The sequence below is a fragment of the Artemia franciscana genome, chromosome 11 (assembly GCF_032884065.1).
Source record: "Artemia franciscana chromosome 11, ASM3288406v1, whole genome shotgun sequence".
NCBI classification, from domain to species: Eukaryota; Metazoa; Arthropoda; class Branchiopoda; order Anostraca; family Artemiidae; genus Artemia; species Artemia franciscana.
The window spans coordinates 35,322,710-35,340,651 of record NC_088873.1 but is presented as its reverse complement, the minus strand read 5'-3'; the positions used below and the strand labels follow the sequence as shown (position 1 = coordinate 35,340,651).

General features: G+C 34.8%; 1 protein-coding gene across 1 annotated transcript in view; it reads left to right on the top strand.

Moving 5' to 3' along the window:
* Positions 1-15,011, top strand: part of LOC136033139 (b(0,+)-type amino acid transporter 1-like) — a 97,038-nt gene extending 82,027 nt beyond the window's left edge. The window contains exons 10-13 of the mRNA XM_065713779.1: positions 3,372-3,468; positions 7,706-7,855; positions 11,535-11,703; positions 14,876-15,011. Of these exons, the coding sequence (XP_065569851.1) occupies positions 3,372-3,468; positions 7,706-7,855; positions 11,535-11,703; positions 14,876-14,934 (475 nt within the window). The 3' untranslated portion in view covers positions 14,935-15,011. The remainder of the gene's footprint in view (positions 1-3,371; positions 3,469-7,705; positions 7,856-11,534; positions 11,704-14,875) is intronic.
* Positions 15,012-17,942: the final 2,931 nt, after the last annotated feature.

Genomic DNA, 17,942 nt, shown 5'->3' with positions numbered 1-17,942 from the left:
CCTGGTGGGGGAGTCGGGGAAGAGGTTACGTGGGCGAATCTTTTTATGAAGTAGTTTTTCATGGGGGAAGGGGATTGGCCATGAAGGTGGTGCCAGATTTTCCAGCATTATTAAAAAAACATCAGAAATTAAATAAGAAAACGAAGTTTGTTCAGGTGAAAGTAAGGAGCAACATCAAAACTTAAAACAAACAGAAACTATTACGTGTATAAGGGGGTTCGCTCCCTCGTCAATATCTTGCTCTTTACGCTAAAGTTTTTTAATACTTTCAAAAGAGCTATTTATTCTAATTAAACGGCCTTTCTGATTCAGGGGTCATTCTTAAGGAATTGGAACAAATTCGAGCTTTAGTGTAAAGAGCGAGGTATTGACGAAGGGGCAAAATTCTCTCACATACGTAATAATTTCTGTTCGTTCTAAGTTTTTAATGTTTCTTTTTATTTTTAGTTGAGAAAATTTTGCTTGTCTTATATAATTTGAACAAGGACTCGCTCTCGCTTCAATTTTAGGTTTTTTGATACTGCAGCTTTTAGGGTTTTATCTACTGTAAATGTTGTTTGTGTTCATTCTGATTTTCCTTTGGATTTCGCTCTACTTTTTCAGTTTGTTTTTTCATTTTTTTTTGCCCTGCCATTCTGAAAACTAGAATTTGACAAGCCCATCAATAGTCAAATAGGTAACTAGGTTTTGAGACCACGCTGGCTATGCAGAACCTTCTAAAACAACAAAATACTGCCTGAAAATAATCTTCGTTAGGTTTGGTCCTTTTTTTGTTAGTTCTTTTTTTTCGTAGGTCAATAAGGAAAGATTTTACCCAGAGGCAAATGGCCTAATAACCACACCTAGGGCCAGTCATTTGGCACAAGTGACAAAATTGAAAAATAATTGAATATTCGTCGCTAAAATGATGTCAATTTTAAAATCAAAACATTAGCGTCTTTACCTGTTATTTTTGTATAGTCAGCGGCCAGGTTACACCGTTGTAAATTCGTTTTTTTGTTCAACTCAGATTTTTCATTTATTTATTGTTTTTTTTTTTTTGTTCTACTTATTTCTTTCTTTTATTAACAGTAACAATCAAGCAAGATGTATTTTTTTGGCTAGTCAGTTGGCTAAAGAAGCAAGTTCTTGTAAACTATCATGCGTCAAATGTGTAATTTAAAGTATAAATTATCATCAACTGGTGATCTTGGTTTCACAGTTATTTCAATTTTTATTTAGCTTTATTTCATTGATGTTTGGAGGACTTCTCTTAGAGATTATACTTGTTGATGAAAACAAAATTACACTTGGTTATATAATAATGAATCTTGATCTTAATTTTGCCAGTTGGACTATATTAATCTTTCAAGTGTTTTTATGGTTGAATAATCTAAAAGAACTTCTAAGGCGATTATTATGGCACTTGGTATCTACCAGGTGACATATCTGTCTGCCTGTCCCGGTTTTGCTAGTTTAGGCACTTCTAGATAAGCTAAAACGATGAAATTTGGCCGGGGAATCAGCAGCCAGACCATATTAAACTTAAAATGGTTGTTTCCCCAATTCGACCGTCCGGGGGGGAGTGGAGGGACGGTTAAACTGAAAAAATTAGAAAAATGAGGTATTTTTAACTTACGAACAGATGATCGGATCTTAATGAAATTTCATTTTTAGAAGGATATCGTGTCTCAGAGCTCTTATTTTAAATCTCGACCGAATCTGGGGACATTGGGGGGAGTTGGGGGAGGGCTAAATCTCGGAAAACGCTTAGAGTGGAGGGATTGGGATGAAACTTGTGGTGGGAAAAATAAGCAGAAGTCCTAGATACGTGTTTGACATAACCGGAACGGATCTGCTCTATTTGTGGGAGTTGGGGGGGGGCAAGGTTAAATCTGAAAATTCGAAAAAATGAGGTATTTTTAGCTTACGAAGGAGTGATCGGATCTTAATGAAATTTCGTATTTAGAAGGAACTCGTAACTCGGATCTCTTATTTTGAATTCTGACCGGATCCAGAGTCATTTGCGGGGGGGGGGGGGAATCTTGGAAAATGCTTAAAATGGAGAGATCAGGATGAAACTTAGTGGGAAGAATAAGCACAAGTCCAAGATACGTGATAACCAGACCAGATTCGCTCTCTTTGATGGCTTGGGGGGGGGGGGGGTAATTCGGAAAAATTTTTTAAATGAGGTATTTGTAGCTTACGAACGGGTGATCAGATCTTAATGAAATTTGATATTTAGAATGAGCTTGTGCTTTAGAGCTTTGGATTGGAGAGATCGGGATGAAACTTGATAAGAAGCATAAGCACAAGTTATAGATACGTGATTGACATAATTGGAATGGATCTGTTCTCTTTGGGGGAGACGGGGAGTGTTAATTTGGAAAAATTTGAAAAATTGAGGTATTTTTAACTTAACAATGGGTGACCGGATCATAATGCAGTTTCATATTTAGAAGAAACTCATGTGTCAGAGGTCTTGTTTCAAATCCCGACTAGATCTGTTGACACTGGGGGGAGTTGGAGGGGAAAACTGGAAATCTTGGAAAACGCTTAGAGTGGAGAAATCGGGATGAAACTTGGTGGGTAGAATAAGCAAATGTCGTTTGACGTAACCGTACTGGATCCGCTCTCTTTGGGGGAGTTAGGGGGATGGGGCTCATTATTTTGGCGAGTTTGGTGCTTCTGGACGTGCTATGACGATTAAAATTGGTAGGCGTGTCAGGGAGCTGCACAAATTGACTCGATAAAGTCGTTTTCTCCGACTCGACCATCTGGGGGGCTGAAGGGAGAGGAAAAATTAGAAAAAAATGATGTATTTATAACTTACGAGTGGGTGATCAGATCTTAATGAATTTTGATATTTAAAAGGACCTCGGACTCAGAGCTCTTATTTTATATCCCAACCGGCATTAAGCCTCTGATTTTCCTTTTAAATCAATCTATTGATTCTTAGAATTTTGTTAGAGGTCATACCATATGAGCTCTTGGCTCTTGGCTCTTCCGGTCTCGTTGCAAGTGCCATATGAGCTCTTAGCTCTTGTTTTAATAAGAAAATACGGAACGGGAGAAAATGAGTTTCCCTATCCGTATGCTGGATCTGATAAAATATAGAAACACATCGTGGTAGTAGAAAATACTTGGGAAAATATTAGTATTACCTAAGGCTATTAAATCAGCTCTTGTCATTTCGATTTTCCACCTTCTCTAGACCTGCAGTTTAAAATGAACAAAAAACAAATACCATTCATAATTCATGGCTTTTCTTATCAATAGATGCGATCATAGTTTGTATTCTTTTTTTTAAGCACATATAATGTCGCTTAACAGTTATTTTCCTTAGTTTGCGTACGTACTTTATGTGGAGCATGATTTTTAATTTATTTCAGACTGTGTTATGTCGCAAGTAGAGAAGGTCATATGGTTGATGTTTTGTCATACGCTCACATGAAAAAACTAACTCCAACCCCTGCAATTGTGTTCCAGGTAAGTAAAATCGTACATTCATTTATGGATGTCTCTTTATTAAATGTTTGGTTTAATTCTCCTACTTTCTTTGCTTTATTCGCTATAGATTGTGTTTTCAGAATATGCTGAAACTCAATACAAACTCTGAGACTATAAATCAGAACATTTTTAATTGCTGTTTTTGCTGATTTTTATATATAATAAAGGACTAAACATAAAAAAATTAGAATTTTAATCCAAAAATAAAATAGTTTTGATTTTTTTAATGTAAAAATGAATTTTTTGGGTTTTCTTCTAAAAAAAAAAACAGTTACTATGAATCAGAACTATTTTTGATTGCTGTTTTGCTGATATTATGTAAAATAAAGGACTAAACATAAAAAATGGGACTATTAATCCAAAAATAATAGTTCTTGTTTTTTTTAATGTAAAAATGAATCTTTTTGATTTTATTCTAAAAAAACATGTTACTATAAATCAGAACTATTTTTTATTGCTGTTTTTGCTGATTTTTATATAAAATAAAAGATTAAACATAAAAAAATGGGGACTGTTAATCCAAAAATAATATTTTTTATTTGTTTAATGTAAAAACGAATCTTTTTAATTTTCTCCTAAAAAAAAATTACTTCTGATTCAGATAAAAATGCGCCAAAATATTGGCACTAATAAACCATGGATATTAGTTGCCGTTTTTGTTTGTCAGCACTGATGCAAACAGCAAAAATAGGAGAAGGATATTGTATTTTTTTTTCAGTGGGTGTATCTCGAAACATCGAAAGTTATTTTTAAGCATAAATGTTGTATGTGTTTTGGCATAGAGGTCTTTTGTTTCGATGTACAGTAATACTTCTGCGCCTTTTTACTCTTCCAGAACCTTTGAAGTCAGATACATTTATCAAGTATGAACAATAGATGTACTGTATGTATTTCGTAAGTTGTCCTTGAAGCCACTTGGGTTGTAAAAACTGAGCTAGGCTAGTATCATCTTGATTTTCAAGAAACGTAATCGCTTCCCATTGGCCCTCACTGAGAGTGAGAGTTATACTACAAATGCTACTTTTTCCTCGAAATTCTAAAGAAAAATGGTCGAGTGAAACTGACACTAATCCACAGTTCTGTTTGAAAAATTTGTGTCAACAACTCAGTCCTGTCCTGAAAAGTAAGATGCATTGTTCATGCATCAAGTCAACGTAATGCTGTATTGCACTCTTGGGACTTAGTGCTCTATGAGCTGAGCTTGGACGCAGTAGATACAACTGAAAACCACCCTAGATGTTTTCGAGAATCATCGCTACTTCTTTCGAGGAGAAATAAAAATTTACTAAAAAATAGATGTAATAACTCTGCCTGAACCGCAGGATTTTCTACATATTAGATACTCTCTTAGCCATTGAGCATCCCTGACAGTTTTCTTTGGACGCTGAGTAATGATTTTCCTTTACCAAAAATAGTCACTGTGTAATAAATACTTTTAAAGCATCATTTTTAATGGACACGTACCGTTCTTATCTTGTAAGTCTGTATTGTTTTTATTGAGTTTTTATTTTTTGATGGGGCTAGCAGCCCATAATTTTAATAATTATCTAATTATCAGTATTAATAAAAAATGTCAATTAGTTTGTGGTACTCTATGTGTTGCTATGAAAAAGGAGAGCTTGCAAGTGAAGGTAACGGAGCTAGTTTTTTAATTCATTCAGGCCTTTTACCTAATATGAGGGCAATTCCCGCCTCTTCCTTATCATCAACTAGTCACTTGTTTGACCAACACGTTATAAGGGGAAGTCAAAAAAGGAAATTCAAAAAGGAACTTAGACAGGTAATTCAGAGTGTAACTGCCAATTACCTCTAGTTATCACAATATAAGTACATATGAAGAGTTGCAAAAAGTCTTATACTCTCCATTAAAGATTTTTGACATATATCAGTCCAGACCCCTCTTCATGACTCCACCTTCGCGCAAGGGCAATGAAAAATGTTTAGTGCATTACAACGGGCTTAGAGTAAACGTGACCAAGTAGCAAATGAAATTATTGCTGTGACACAAAAGAAATTTCTCTGTCCGAGTGCTTTAATCTGTATCATTTCTGAAAAAGCTTTTCACTACTGTTCATATATACTTATTCTGTGCTAGCTGTTAAATCCAGAGGAAATGAGATCCACACACCCGGCGAACCCTACTTAGCTAGCCAATAGTAGTGCGGCATCCGTCCCAGCTCTTTACTACTTGGGATATTGAAGTACCTAACGTAATGGCTGTCTACCAAACGATTGCTTCTGAAATTCACATATTTCCAATTAGTTTTAATAATTCTTGCATATTACTTAAATAAAGATTATAATAATCTAGTTAGTATGTCAATGCCCGGTTGTAAAGTCATTAAAAGTTTGAATTGCAATATAAACTATTCATCAAAAACGCACCAACTACAAATATTTGTACAGTCTCTTAGATAATGACATGCCACAATTGAATCTGTCAAAACAACACACTCTATTATATGCGTTTGTTATCTTAATAATTTACAAAATTAATCCAAAATTAACGGTTTGAGAATCCTCCTCAAAAACCCACTGCCTTATCAGTCAAATACAAAGACATGTAATGTAATTTTGTAGTCAACGCAATTTGGAAGAAGACAATGGAGAAGACAATAAGATTTCGGAGTGTTTCGGAATTTCAGAAATTCCAAAAGATTTTAAACTTGCTTAATAGAGTTTAACATGATGAAATAAACTTAGGAAGTATCATTTCTTATTTGAGAAGTTAAAAGAAAGTTTTGCCAAATTACCAGATGAAAATTTTCATTCATTTTTTCGATCATAACAGTACTAACTAACACCTAATCTTATTTTATTAATTCTTATAGTATAGGTATAGACCTAAAAATATCACTTGAGAGATTCAGAGAGAGAATTTTATTTTTAAAACGACTTTCACAGCGCGTGGCACCAAATTTGCGATTTACGTCAGATTTTACATTCAGATAAAAGCTTGTCAAAGAAAAAAAAGGGAAAAACACAGACAAAGACACACAGTGTCAGACAGAGACTTGTCAGATTAAAGAAAAAAACAATCATCGACTAAAAAACTGAGTCAATACAACAAAATCACTGATTAATAATGTTTACAAATGCAGGAATGAAACTCATCGTATATCTTTCGTGGATTGGTGGGAGAGGTTGAAGGGCGGGGACTTTCTAGGAGTTGGGTCTCTGAGATTAGGATCTTAAAGGTTGAAAGGGTGGGGGAAATAAATCTCGGAAACGGGGGTTTGTCATTTCTTTATTGCCAAACCGTGTACACAGGAGGGTTCTTCTCTCTGATAGGGTAGTGAGCTGGAAATGCTTAAGTAGAAATTTATATGGGAGTTTACCTTGACCAAAGATAATCCTTAATACTCGCTTCTGGACTGACTCTATTGAATAATATTGGGAAGTAGTTAAGCCAAAATGCCAAACAGGACAAGAATATTTAAGAATAGGTCGAATGAAACCTGTATAGATTCTTAAAAGGTGGAATGCAGGACAAGATAACTTGAAGAAAAATTAAAGCGTAGAAGTGCCAAATTAGCTTGCTTTGTGATGTTAGGAACGTGGACCTCCCACTTCAGATCGCTCGAGATGGCACTGCTGAATGGACATCTCCAGAGGGATTAGTTACTTTAACGAAGGTGTACTCTTCAAGAAACAGATAGAAACTATGACTAACTTCACATGCCATCTTTAACGAGTTCCTATAGAACGTGGCAGTTATCTACCTCTTGTTCTTGGGATTATTCACCGTCCAGTAGTGTTGGGTTTTCATTACAAATACACACACACACATATATATATATATATATATATATATATATATATATATATATATATATATATATATATATATATATATATATATATATATATATATATATATATATATATATATATATTGTTTCTGGTTATGGAATGTATTTTTTTAGAACTATTTTTATAAAACCATTGGGATTATTGACTCATTCATAACGAATAAAAAAAACTCCTTTAAACTGAAGCATGTATATACATAATATTTGTGTTTGGTTGGGGAGGTCAAAGGGTCTAAAGAAGCTGAAACCAAAAAAAAGCTCATTATAAGAAAAATGGGAAACATTTTTGTGGGAGGAAGGCTAGGAGCGGAGAGAGGGATACGCCTAATGGCCATCCACCCAGCGTTCGGGCTGAACTGAAGCTATGTGCAATTTTAACTTATTTGATACCTATCTTATTTCAGACGGTAGTCCCATTACTGATGATTATACCAAGCAATATTGCAAGTTTGATAGATTTTTTCAGTTTTACAGCTTGGATATTTTATGGAGGATGTATGGGTGCATTAATTGCGATGAGATTCACGCGACCTAACGCCATAAGACCTTACAAGGTACTGTATCAATTTGTTTTGATTACTAATTGATGATAAAGAACTAAAAATAACTGCTTGAGCTCCTCTTAGATTTCATATAGACAACAAAAAAGTCGGATTAAGAATAAAATTGTTAAAAATTATGGCAAAATTGCCGGAATTACAGGTTTATGTAACTATTTGATATTTTTTTCCATTTTTTATCTTGGGTATTTGTTGCGATTTTAAGTTATAATATTGCTCCTTACTTTCAGTAGGAGAAACTTATTTTTTTAATTTAATTTTAATCTGGTCTAAAAGAAAAATAGAAAATAGTATTACAGCATCAGACAGCTCTGATATTATCACAGAAAGCTGATTACTCCCAAGCTTATCGAACAAGGGTGAGAAATATACAAATGAGACTCGACACTTAAAAGTCTAGTAAATGATAATTCGAAACAAAAAAAGGTCGGATTACGAATGAAACTGTCAGAAACTATGGAAAAATTGCCGGAATTACGTGTTTATGTAACTATAATTGATATTTTTTTCGGGGTTCTTATGAAATTTCTTGCTTTTTCCACTTTAAAATGCTAAGACTTGGTGCACATAATTTATTAATTTTTTTATTGATTTTTTCTGAAATTTTTGTAGAACTACTTTTTTTTGCTGTTTTTATTCTTTAGTATCCTTTCCATTCATTACCATGAACGGCTGCATAACTGAATAAAAAATGTGTGGTTTTCTGGAGCTGTATAACTAACCTTGAGCGCCGACAGAAAATTTTAAGAGCAGTTATTAAAGCCTCCCCCTCCCCTGGAATAATTTCTGTGTTATTTTATTTTTTCAGGAATTGAGCAGAACTGTCATAAATCAGGTAGACATAGATTCTAAATTATAAGCTACCACCCTTTTAAAAAACAAAATCAAAATCTGACGCCAATGAGTACTTTAGCAGTCTTTTAGAATGACCTAGTTTTAGAGATTAACGGTTTAAAGTTTGGAAAAATGTTTGAAACTTTAAGACCTGGCGGATGTCCAAGCATTTTACTCCCTACTCAATTCTTTTTCTGAGGCGGCAACTCGGTCAAAGACAAAGTTATCAGTTTTCTTCGTCGCTTCAACTAAACACACAAGAGAAGGTTGAACTTAAGGAGTTTCTCACTCAAAATTACGATTAGGCGTAGGTTATCCTTAGCAATTCTTCTTGTAATTTTTTATACAATATAATTTTCTTACATATTTGTTTATTAACCGGCAGTTTAGTGTCTGCACGCTACTTATTCTCCAGACTCTGTTTAAACCTGTTACAACGAACTAATACTTCACTGAATCGCTCAAGAACAATCCGGGTGGTTAGTCCCTTGGTCTAATTTATGCATTCTCACGCGCTCCGATTACAGCTGCATCTAATATTTTGAGGGTAATTTTTGACTTCGGAACACAAATATGTTAAGTATTTGAAGGAACTGCAGCCAGCAGGTATATATTATAGAAATTAGTTTCTGATTGTTGAATAGAATATTTTTTGCTCTATTTTTTGATACCCCAAACCAACAGTGTCAAGCGTAGCAATCTTTAATGCAAACCCGAAACAGGTTTTATAATTATCTTGGAATTATAAAAAAAATAATTGTCAGCTTTAAGATTTGATTAGGTCAAAATATTCACCAGATTTTTTATATCTGTTAAAATAAAAAAAAAAACGAAATTACTAATTCAGGAACGTCAGGCAAACTCCAAATGTTTAACATGGGAGGTATAGGAAGATTCCTTGAGAGCCCGTCCTGCCTTAAATTGATGCAATTTGCTAGATAAGATCGCCGCTGGCATACGTCCAGCTTTTAAGGTTTTTTTTTCACTATAGGGGAGAATAAGATTAATGGAATTTCCACAAGATAGTCTAACAAGCAGTGAATTTTTGTTTGGAGGGGGGGGGGCATATTCCTCTTCCAACATTTCTACCCCCTCTTATATTTTTAAAAACGACTTCTTCTTGTATACTGATTGAAAAATATCCCCTTTTTGACATTTTCATTGAAAAACTGAAAAAAAATCCCCTCCTTCTGATCTTAGATAAAATTTACCCCAACCCCCTGATTTGTATGAATTGACGCAGCTGATACGAGTTGCGTTTCTTATGAGTCTTAGGCTGGAGGAATGCCCCTGCGTGAAGTTCTGTTTAATACAGTATTAAATCAATTTCCCCTTGCCAATTCTCTTCTATTGATATTGATATCACCACTTCAGTGGGGGGGGAGGGGAGGAAGAATCCCCAGAGAATTATCTAACGGATTTGGTTCTCCAGTGAGGAGGCCTCGAAGCCCACCCCCAATATCCTAAATGTTCTGAATATCTGGGTGCTTCCTATTCGAACTATTCATAAATAAAAGCTGTTATGTATTATCCTCCCCCCTATAAAATTCTTGTTTACTTCTCTGCCTTCAGTGAACTACTGTTTCCTACTATTTTAAATTGTAGACCATAATAATTTGTTAAACCACATTATCCTGCCATAACATAAAGAAAGAAAACGTTCAAAAATGGGGTTTTTAAAGGCCGAACGAAAATACTGAAGAAAACACAGAAAGCGAATAACTCGAAAGAACAAGTGACTCTCTTCTTCAGCGCGAACAAAATAATATAATCAAGGAAAAAATAAACAGTATTTTATTTAGTATTTGCGTTTGGCCTCTAAAAACCCCATTTTTGATCGTTTTCTTTTTCTATGGTATGGTAGGCCAATGTGGTTTAAGAAATAATTTTCGTCATGCTTATGGGGAGCATTCTACCAATGTGGTTACTATATTCATATCACTTTCAAAAAAAAGCTAATTTGATTAATCAACGGTAGGCTATTGAATTTCAAATTTTTTGGTGTTTTTTTTTTCATTGGTTTTTTAATTGGTTTTGTTGTACTTTCTGCGTTTGTTTCTTGGTTTTTGCTTTTTCCTTGATTATATTATTTTGTTCGCGCTGAAGAAGAGAGACGGTTGTTCTCTCGAAATATTCGCTTTCTGTGTTTTCTTCAGTATTTTCGTTTAACCTTTAAGGACCCCATTTTTGATCGTTTTCTTTCTTTAGGGTAGACTGGCTTAAACTGGATCATAAGTCCAAAATTACGAGGTGGTCATTCTATCCAAAGCAGGTACGGGGAAGGAGGTTTAGATCCAATCCCCCTCCCTCCAACCTACATACTTGCCTGGTTTAAGGATATTTGCCTATTTTCAAGGACATAGTCCTATCAGGTTTGTTTTTTAAACCGTCTCGTACATTTTAAAGTGCCTGAGAAGGCGAGGTGGCAGCAGTTTTTGGTGAAACAAAGTCGATAAATTAGATGGTGTCAATGATTTCTCTTGTTGACACTGGTGCCGATTTCCACTCTAGTAAGCTTTTCTTACTCTTTGTCTTCCTTGTCAGATTCAGACCGGGTCTTTACACACCATTTGCAGTCTACTATTTTATGTGTTTAATTATGTCTGAAAGCGAGAACTGTGGCAAAGCCCCGATATATTTTTTTGAAGGGGGTTCAAATATATCGGTAAACGGGTTCGACAAAAGGAAATATCTTTTCCTAATCATCATATGATCGAACGTATCATTTTACGCCATTACACCCCCCCCCCTTTCGTTACTTTGACGTCGTTTGAGAAAAGACACATTGACTATTAGCATGGATTTCTTTGTATTACTAATTTATTTATTTTTGTTTCAGGTCAACATTATCATACCTATAATAGTCTTAATTTTTTCTGTGTTCCTGGTGTTGGCTCCAATAATACAGGATCCTAGAATTGAATACCTATACGCAACACTTTTCATTCTTGCTGGTCTCATATTTTATGTACCCTTTATATTTTACAAAGTTCCGGTACGTTTTATGGGTAAGTTGCATGATTTGAATTTGTTTTGACATTAAGAGCTGTACACCTTAAACTGAAAAGTAAATAAATTATTCTTTTAATAAAAGAAGAAGTGCTAGACTTACAACACACTGATATTAACCTAAGTGAGATGGTGCTATTATCCCCATTAATCCTTTACTTTTCATATTAAATTTTAACTAATGCTTTCGGGGAGACATTTTAGAATCCCATACTACTACTATTAAAAAATCACTGCCACACAAAGCCTCCTGAGGCCAACACAGTTGCACATGCTCCTCCTCTATCCCAACCTATTCATAGCTAGCTTCCCTCCTCTCACCATCACAAGAAGTCCCAGTTTCCTTTAAGTCCTTTCTTACGACTTATTTCCATCCCACTCGAGGAGGACCAGCTTTTTGCTTGACCCTTGACGATCTTTGTTAATCTGTCATCCTTCATCCGTGTTTTAGAATGTAACAAATTCACTACCACCTCAGTATCCATTGTTAATGCCTAGTCTGAACATGTTCCCTCAAATTTAGATATGTTACAGGATACACTGAACTCCTTATTCTTCAACTTGATCTGGGGGCCTTTTGACAAAGAGCTCACATATTTGGTTCTTCGGTATATCTTTTGAAACTTCAGGTATGCCCTCCCCAACATGTTGATACATTGATTTCCCAACTTATTGCTAATGTGTAATTATCAAATACTCTACATGGAATATTCGACCTGGAATTTACAATTAGTAAAATCATTCCAATGCAACTTTCAAATTATTGTTTGAAACGATCCTCAATCATTTTCCGCTGCATAAATCCTTGGGGGACAGAGGGTACTACCCCATGGCCATTTGGCCTCAGAAACCGGGGATTTATCTGCAATTGCTCATGATAGTTCTAAGGTAACTGGTTATCTCCCAGTTTGTGTTTGGTATTGTTATGACTTTGTTAGGGTTAGAAGTTTTTTTTTCTCCTAGCACAAAATTCCTGAAAATGGAACCTTGCTTTGGCACGATTGCTTTTGTCACTGGAAAACTACTGAATAATCTTAATCCTTAGAGAATGTGTATCTATCACTAATTTAGCTTCATAACTGTTTCGAACTAGTGCTTTCCTTAAAGAATAAGAAATATGACATGAATCAACTGTACTACAGCACAAAACCAGCACGTGCCTGTCGCTACAAATAGGGGAATCGAAAATAGCAAATGCTGCGTTAAGGTTGCCACAATTAACCACAAACACAAAACAAAATAAAAGTCAATGGCTGCATTTACAATCAAATATGAACTTTGCCTTGTTCCAGTTGAATTTTTCAATGTTTGTTTAGCGCCTTACTGGCTTATAATTTGGCGCATTGTTATAAATAAATGCGTTGTTTTGATTAACAAACTTTATTTTATTATAATACCGAAAAAATCATACATAAAATTATCATGGAATCTCTCGGCAGTCCTTTGGATGTTTCTTTTACCAGTTAGTTTGGAAAATATTTTCCAAAAATATTTTGTTGTAAGTAAAGAACCATACTAAAAACTAAAACGAGCTTAAAAGACTTAAATAGGTTATTTCACAAGTGAAACTCCAATCAAAGAGAAATTGCTATAAATGAATAAATGAAACATGAAATAAAAAAATAAAAATGTTTATTCAAACATGAAATAAAAAAAATATATTTAAAGAGCTTTTCTATTATCCGTACGACGCGTATGAACTAAAGAAAACGAAATCACTGGAATTCTACTTTTAGTGATCAATCTAGATTCGTTATTCTTACATGCAGTAAACATTTCATCAACACCTGTATTTTAAATTCACCCCTTTCAACTTGAATAGTTTCAACTTCAACTATAGCTTGAACAAACTAAATAGATTGCTTTGAGAATTTTAATTCTCGTTCAGCTGTCAGTATTCTATGTTTTTGCATCAAATAGAATTGAGGGAAACATTTGGACAAAATGGTTGCTCTTGAAAATAATACAATCAATTTGAAAGTCAAAAATGTATTGATTCTAAGAAATACTTTTTTCCTTTCTGTAGCCTTGATTAATATTGCAATTTTCCTTGTTTTTTGGTGATATTATTGCAAATAAAACACAGTACTTCAAAAATATATCATTTTCAGTAAATCATAGCAGACAATATAGTCATTAGAGGGTGTATGGGGTTGTTACGTGTTAGCAAAGCTCTTGTTTGTGTTAATCCTGTAGCCCGAATAACGCTATGATGTGGCTTTGGTTTTAATTTGACATTTGGTTTTGTCATGATAGACGATTTCGGGTTTAGATGGTTTATTTTGAAGTAGGTATTGTTTTTAGAAAATGTACATGACACATCAGCCTTAAGAGGGGCTAAGAGGGGGCTAAGGGAGCAGCAGCCATACATCGTTTGTGGTAATTTTACTGCAGAAACAGCATTTTAGTCTCGTCTCGTTTTACTTTTCTTTTGTTCCATGCCGTCAATTGCAGTTTATTGTAAAAAGCGATAAGGTTTCTCCTTCCCGGTCTTTCCTTAAGAGTGCCAATCTTGTATGGATTGATGAAAACGATATTAAATTTATGCTGCCTACAATTTTTGCCTGGGTTCAAAAAGTGGGATTTCATTTTTACTTGTGTCAAGACCAGCGAAGTTTGAGCTGATTTTGAGTTTTACTGCCCATATCAGAAGAGGAATGTCTGAAGTTGCTCCACCTAGCCTTAATTTTTTTTAGCAATGGTCAAAGCATGCCTAATTTATACGAGGAAGCTCCGTTCAAGAGGGCGAGCATAGGTGGTGCGAGTTTCTAATTAAAGTCAAATAGAAAATTAAAATGTTTTAATGTGTGACGGCTTCGTAACCCAATCGCCAAAATATCGTCTAAATGTAATAAATAATAAAGATTAGATCTGCAAAACGAAGAATTTTCCCACGGGTCTATTAATACTGCCGTCTACTTGAATATTGTTTTTTAACTAATCAATTGTTAAATACCAGATAGCTTTATAGAAAAAAATCACTGAGTTGTTTTTTTTTCTTTTTTTATAGAGTGTACGAAGTTCTTATAGGGATAAATTGAAAGTTTTGACTACCTCGTTTGAAAATATACCAGTTTACATTTTTAAACTTAAAAGAAATTTTTCAATATTTTTACAATGTGGTAGCTATTTAATGAAGCGAAAACGATGAAAATATATCTTGTTTTTCAGGTTCTGTTACTTACTTCATCCAGTGTCTTTTTCAAGCTGTGCCGACAAAGTATGATTAATACAGGAGATTTTGCTGTGATGTTTGCTTTTACTCACTTTATATTAAAAAAAATATATTATTTTGTGTTTTCTTTTATCCAAGAAAATGACAAAACTGAAATTAGTCAGTCTTACCATAACTGTATGTTTAACCATCGGAGTGTATAAAGAGATTCTGCGGTTAAACCAGACACATCCCACCTCTAACAAAATATTTTTCAGTACACTTTTTCACTACATAACCTTTTTCAATACCCCCCCCCCCTCAAAAAAATACCTTCTCAATCATTCCTGAAAACAATAGTTGTACTTCCACAATTCAGTTCCTCGAAAAATTACACTATACCCTTAGGCCTGATTTATGGAAATATAAATCTATTACCAATTGAGATAGGTGGTGAATTTTGTCAGAGGGACAGACGATATAACAACGTCACTTTGTTAATTATGAAGATGAAAGTGTATTTGTAGGAAATGTCTGCCAATACATAGGTAGGGAGACTTTTACCAGCCGGTGAAGCGAATTTTTCAATTGATTTCCGAAACAGAATAAAGAAGTTCAAACCAGAGTAAAACCAGTTCTCTATAGTATAAGAATTTAAGGTCTGATAGTCTAACTGATTCATTCCAAAGTCATTTCTATCATTCTTGGTAGATACATCGATAGGTATTTACCTACATGCGTATTTCAAGATTTCAGACCCTGAATTACGGTAATTGACTTGGACTACAGTTGAGTGACAGTTGAGTGGTGTACACTACAGGTGTACACCATGGTGTACACAGTTGTGACTACAGTTGTGAGTGGTGACTGCAGTTGAGTGACAGTTGAGTGACAGTTGAGTACAGTACAGTTGAGTGGTTTGATCATAACGCCTAAAGTTTGGTCCTTTGTCAACATAGCAAAATATTTTGAGACTAAGACTATCACCCTTGTCTCTTAAATTTCAGTATAAAAAGATAATCAGAGGGGAGCGGTGTCAGTGTTGCTCTAAAACATATTGTACTGGCTTTGAAGTCGTGAAGGATGTTGTAAAGGATAGGCCAAAGATATCTTATAGTTACTAAGCTTATTTCTTCTCTTTTCAAAAAGCAATAAGGCTTTTGCTACTTTCTTTTTATTTAGGGTTAAGCGTTTTCTGGTTAAAACTATTTAAAAATTTCCTTATCTGCCCTTTCTTGCTGTGGTGACTAGTAGGAGTGCTATTTAGCTGCATTTTCAATGATCTTGGAAAAGACCTTTTAATTCTTAGTATCTAAATACCAGATTGAAAATTTGTGAATCTAGTAACAGAAAATATGTTATCCGATATAAATTTTCTTCATTTGTTTTGGGTTAAAGGGTTTCTAGGTTACACTGTTTAGCCATGTTCTTATTTCTCTTGTCTTACTTGAATGAAGTTTAATATGCTATTCAGCTAAAATTCAAGACATACAGAGTCTGCTGTTTATTTACTCATGTGCAGTAGGAAACACAAAGATATTTCTACAAGAGACAAAAATTGGTGATTACTAAAAATATTGAAAAGATCAACACATAATTTCGGTAGATTTGTTTTTATTGTACATTTTACGGACAAACAGGGAACAGAACAACCAATCTTCGTATGCTATGAAACAGTACTACAGAAACAGTATTCTAACGCTCTCATTGGGTTATTAGGTTTCCATTGTGTCTTTAGACACAAATTTAATTGGACAATCTGTCTTGGCTTTTTCTACAATGGGGCCATGACAAATGAAGACAGAGGTTGAAACTGTAGAGATGGAATAAAGAAAATAAAACTAATTCTACAAAATTTTGTTATCAGGCCTCACCATTAGCCCGGAATCACAATATGATTTTAGAACGGAAGATTATGATATATAGGAAAAACTAGTGAGAATCTGGCGTCAATCATTTTCTCCTTGGTTTCCAACACTAGAGGGGAATATTCACGAGTTGGCTAGTTAAGACAGCTCAGCTATCCAAATGGTACTCTTGACTAATGGAATGATACTAGACCAATATTAACTAAAATGGAAGAATTGGCTCGGATTTGAAAGTAAATATATGTTGCAAGTGGAAATTCTTACTAGCTATAGTTTTTAACTTCAAACTTACATTATTCCGCACATAGCTTTGAAACAAATAACATTTGTTAGAACCGTCAGTCCTTGTTTTTGTTAGATAAATATCCTTTTTTTCTCTTTCTTTGGTTCTATTGATTATCCCTTTTCCTTTGCGTGGTAATCTTTAATTTCTTCTTGATAATAGTAACGGCAGTTTTTCCTTTCATTTCGTAGACAGTTAAATTCGCAGTTTGTAACTGCGCAACTAGAACGGTGACTAACCCTTGTTAAAAATTTATTTTTGGACAGTAATTTTGGTCGAAATTGACGCGCAGGGAAAAGGGCAATAGGTTAATTCAATCGAGCTTGATGTTGCATCTGGTGAGGGTTGCGCCCGGGATAGGCTTGAATCGACACTCTGCACCCAGGTACCTTTGATGGTCTATGGGCACCTGGGTGCCCCTATAAAACGTGTATACTGGTCTGTTCTAGAGACTTGTATTGTTTTTTTCAGTTTTGTACTGACTTCAAAGCGAATAGCAAGATTTCTTTATTTTATGCCTTTGACTTTTTGATTAGCTTAGGTAGGGCCTGAAGCCTAGAGACCGGCTGAGATTAAATTGGCTTGGTATAGGAAGAGAATCCTATCATAAGTAAGAGGTCTTTCCCCGAGGGAAAGAAAGTGAATTGGGCAATTTCATCTTTATGATGCCTGGGGCCACGGAAAGTGGAGCTTTTATATCATGGGGAAAGTGAACTTGTCAGAACCCTGACGTTGTGAAAACCGCCAGAGATGGGACACACAGAAATCCGTGGCACGTGGAAGTCACCCTGCCCCAAGCGATACCGCCAGGTTACTCAGGTGGCATTAGAGAATTCTCCAATATTGGTGGAGGTGTGGAGAAACCGACCCCCCCCCCCCCGCCTACAAACTTTTTTAAACAAATTTCTTTACTTTTCAAATCACAAACCTTAT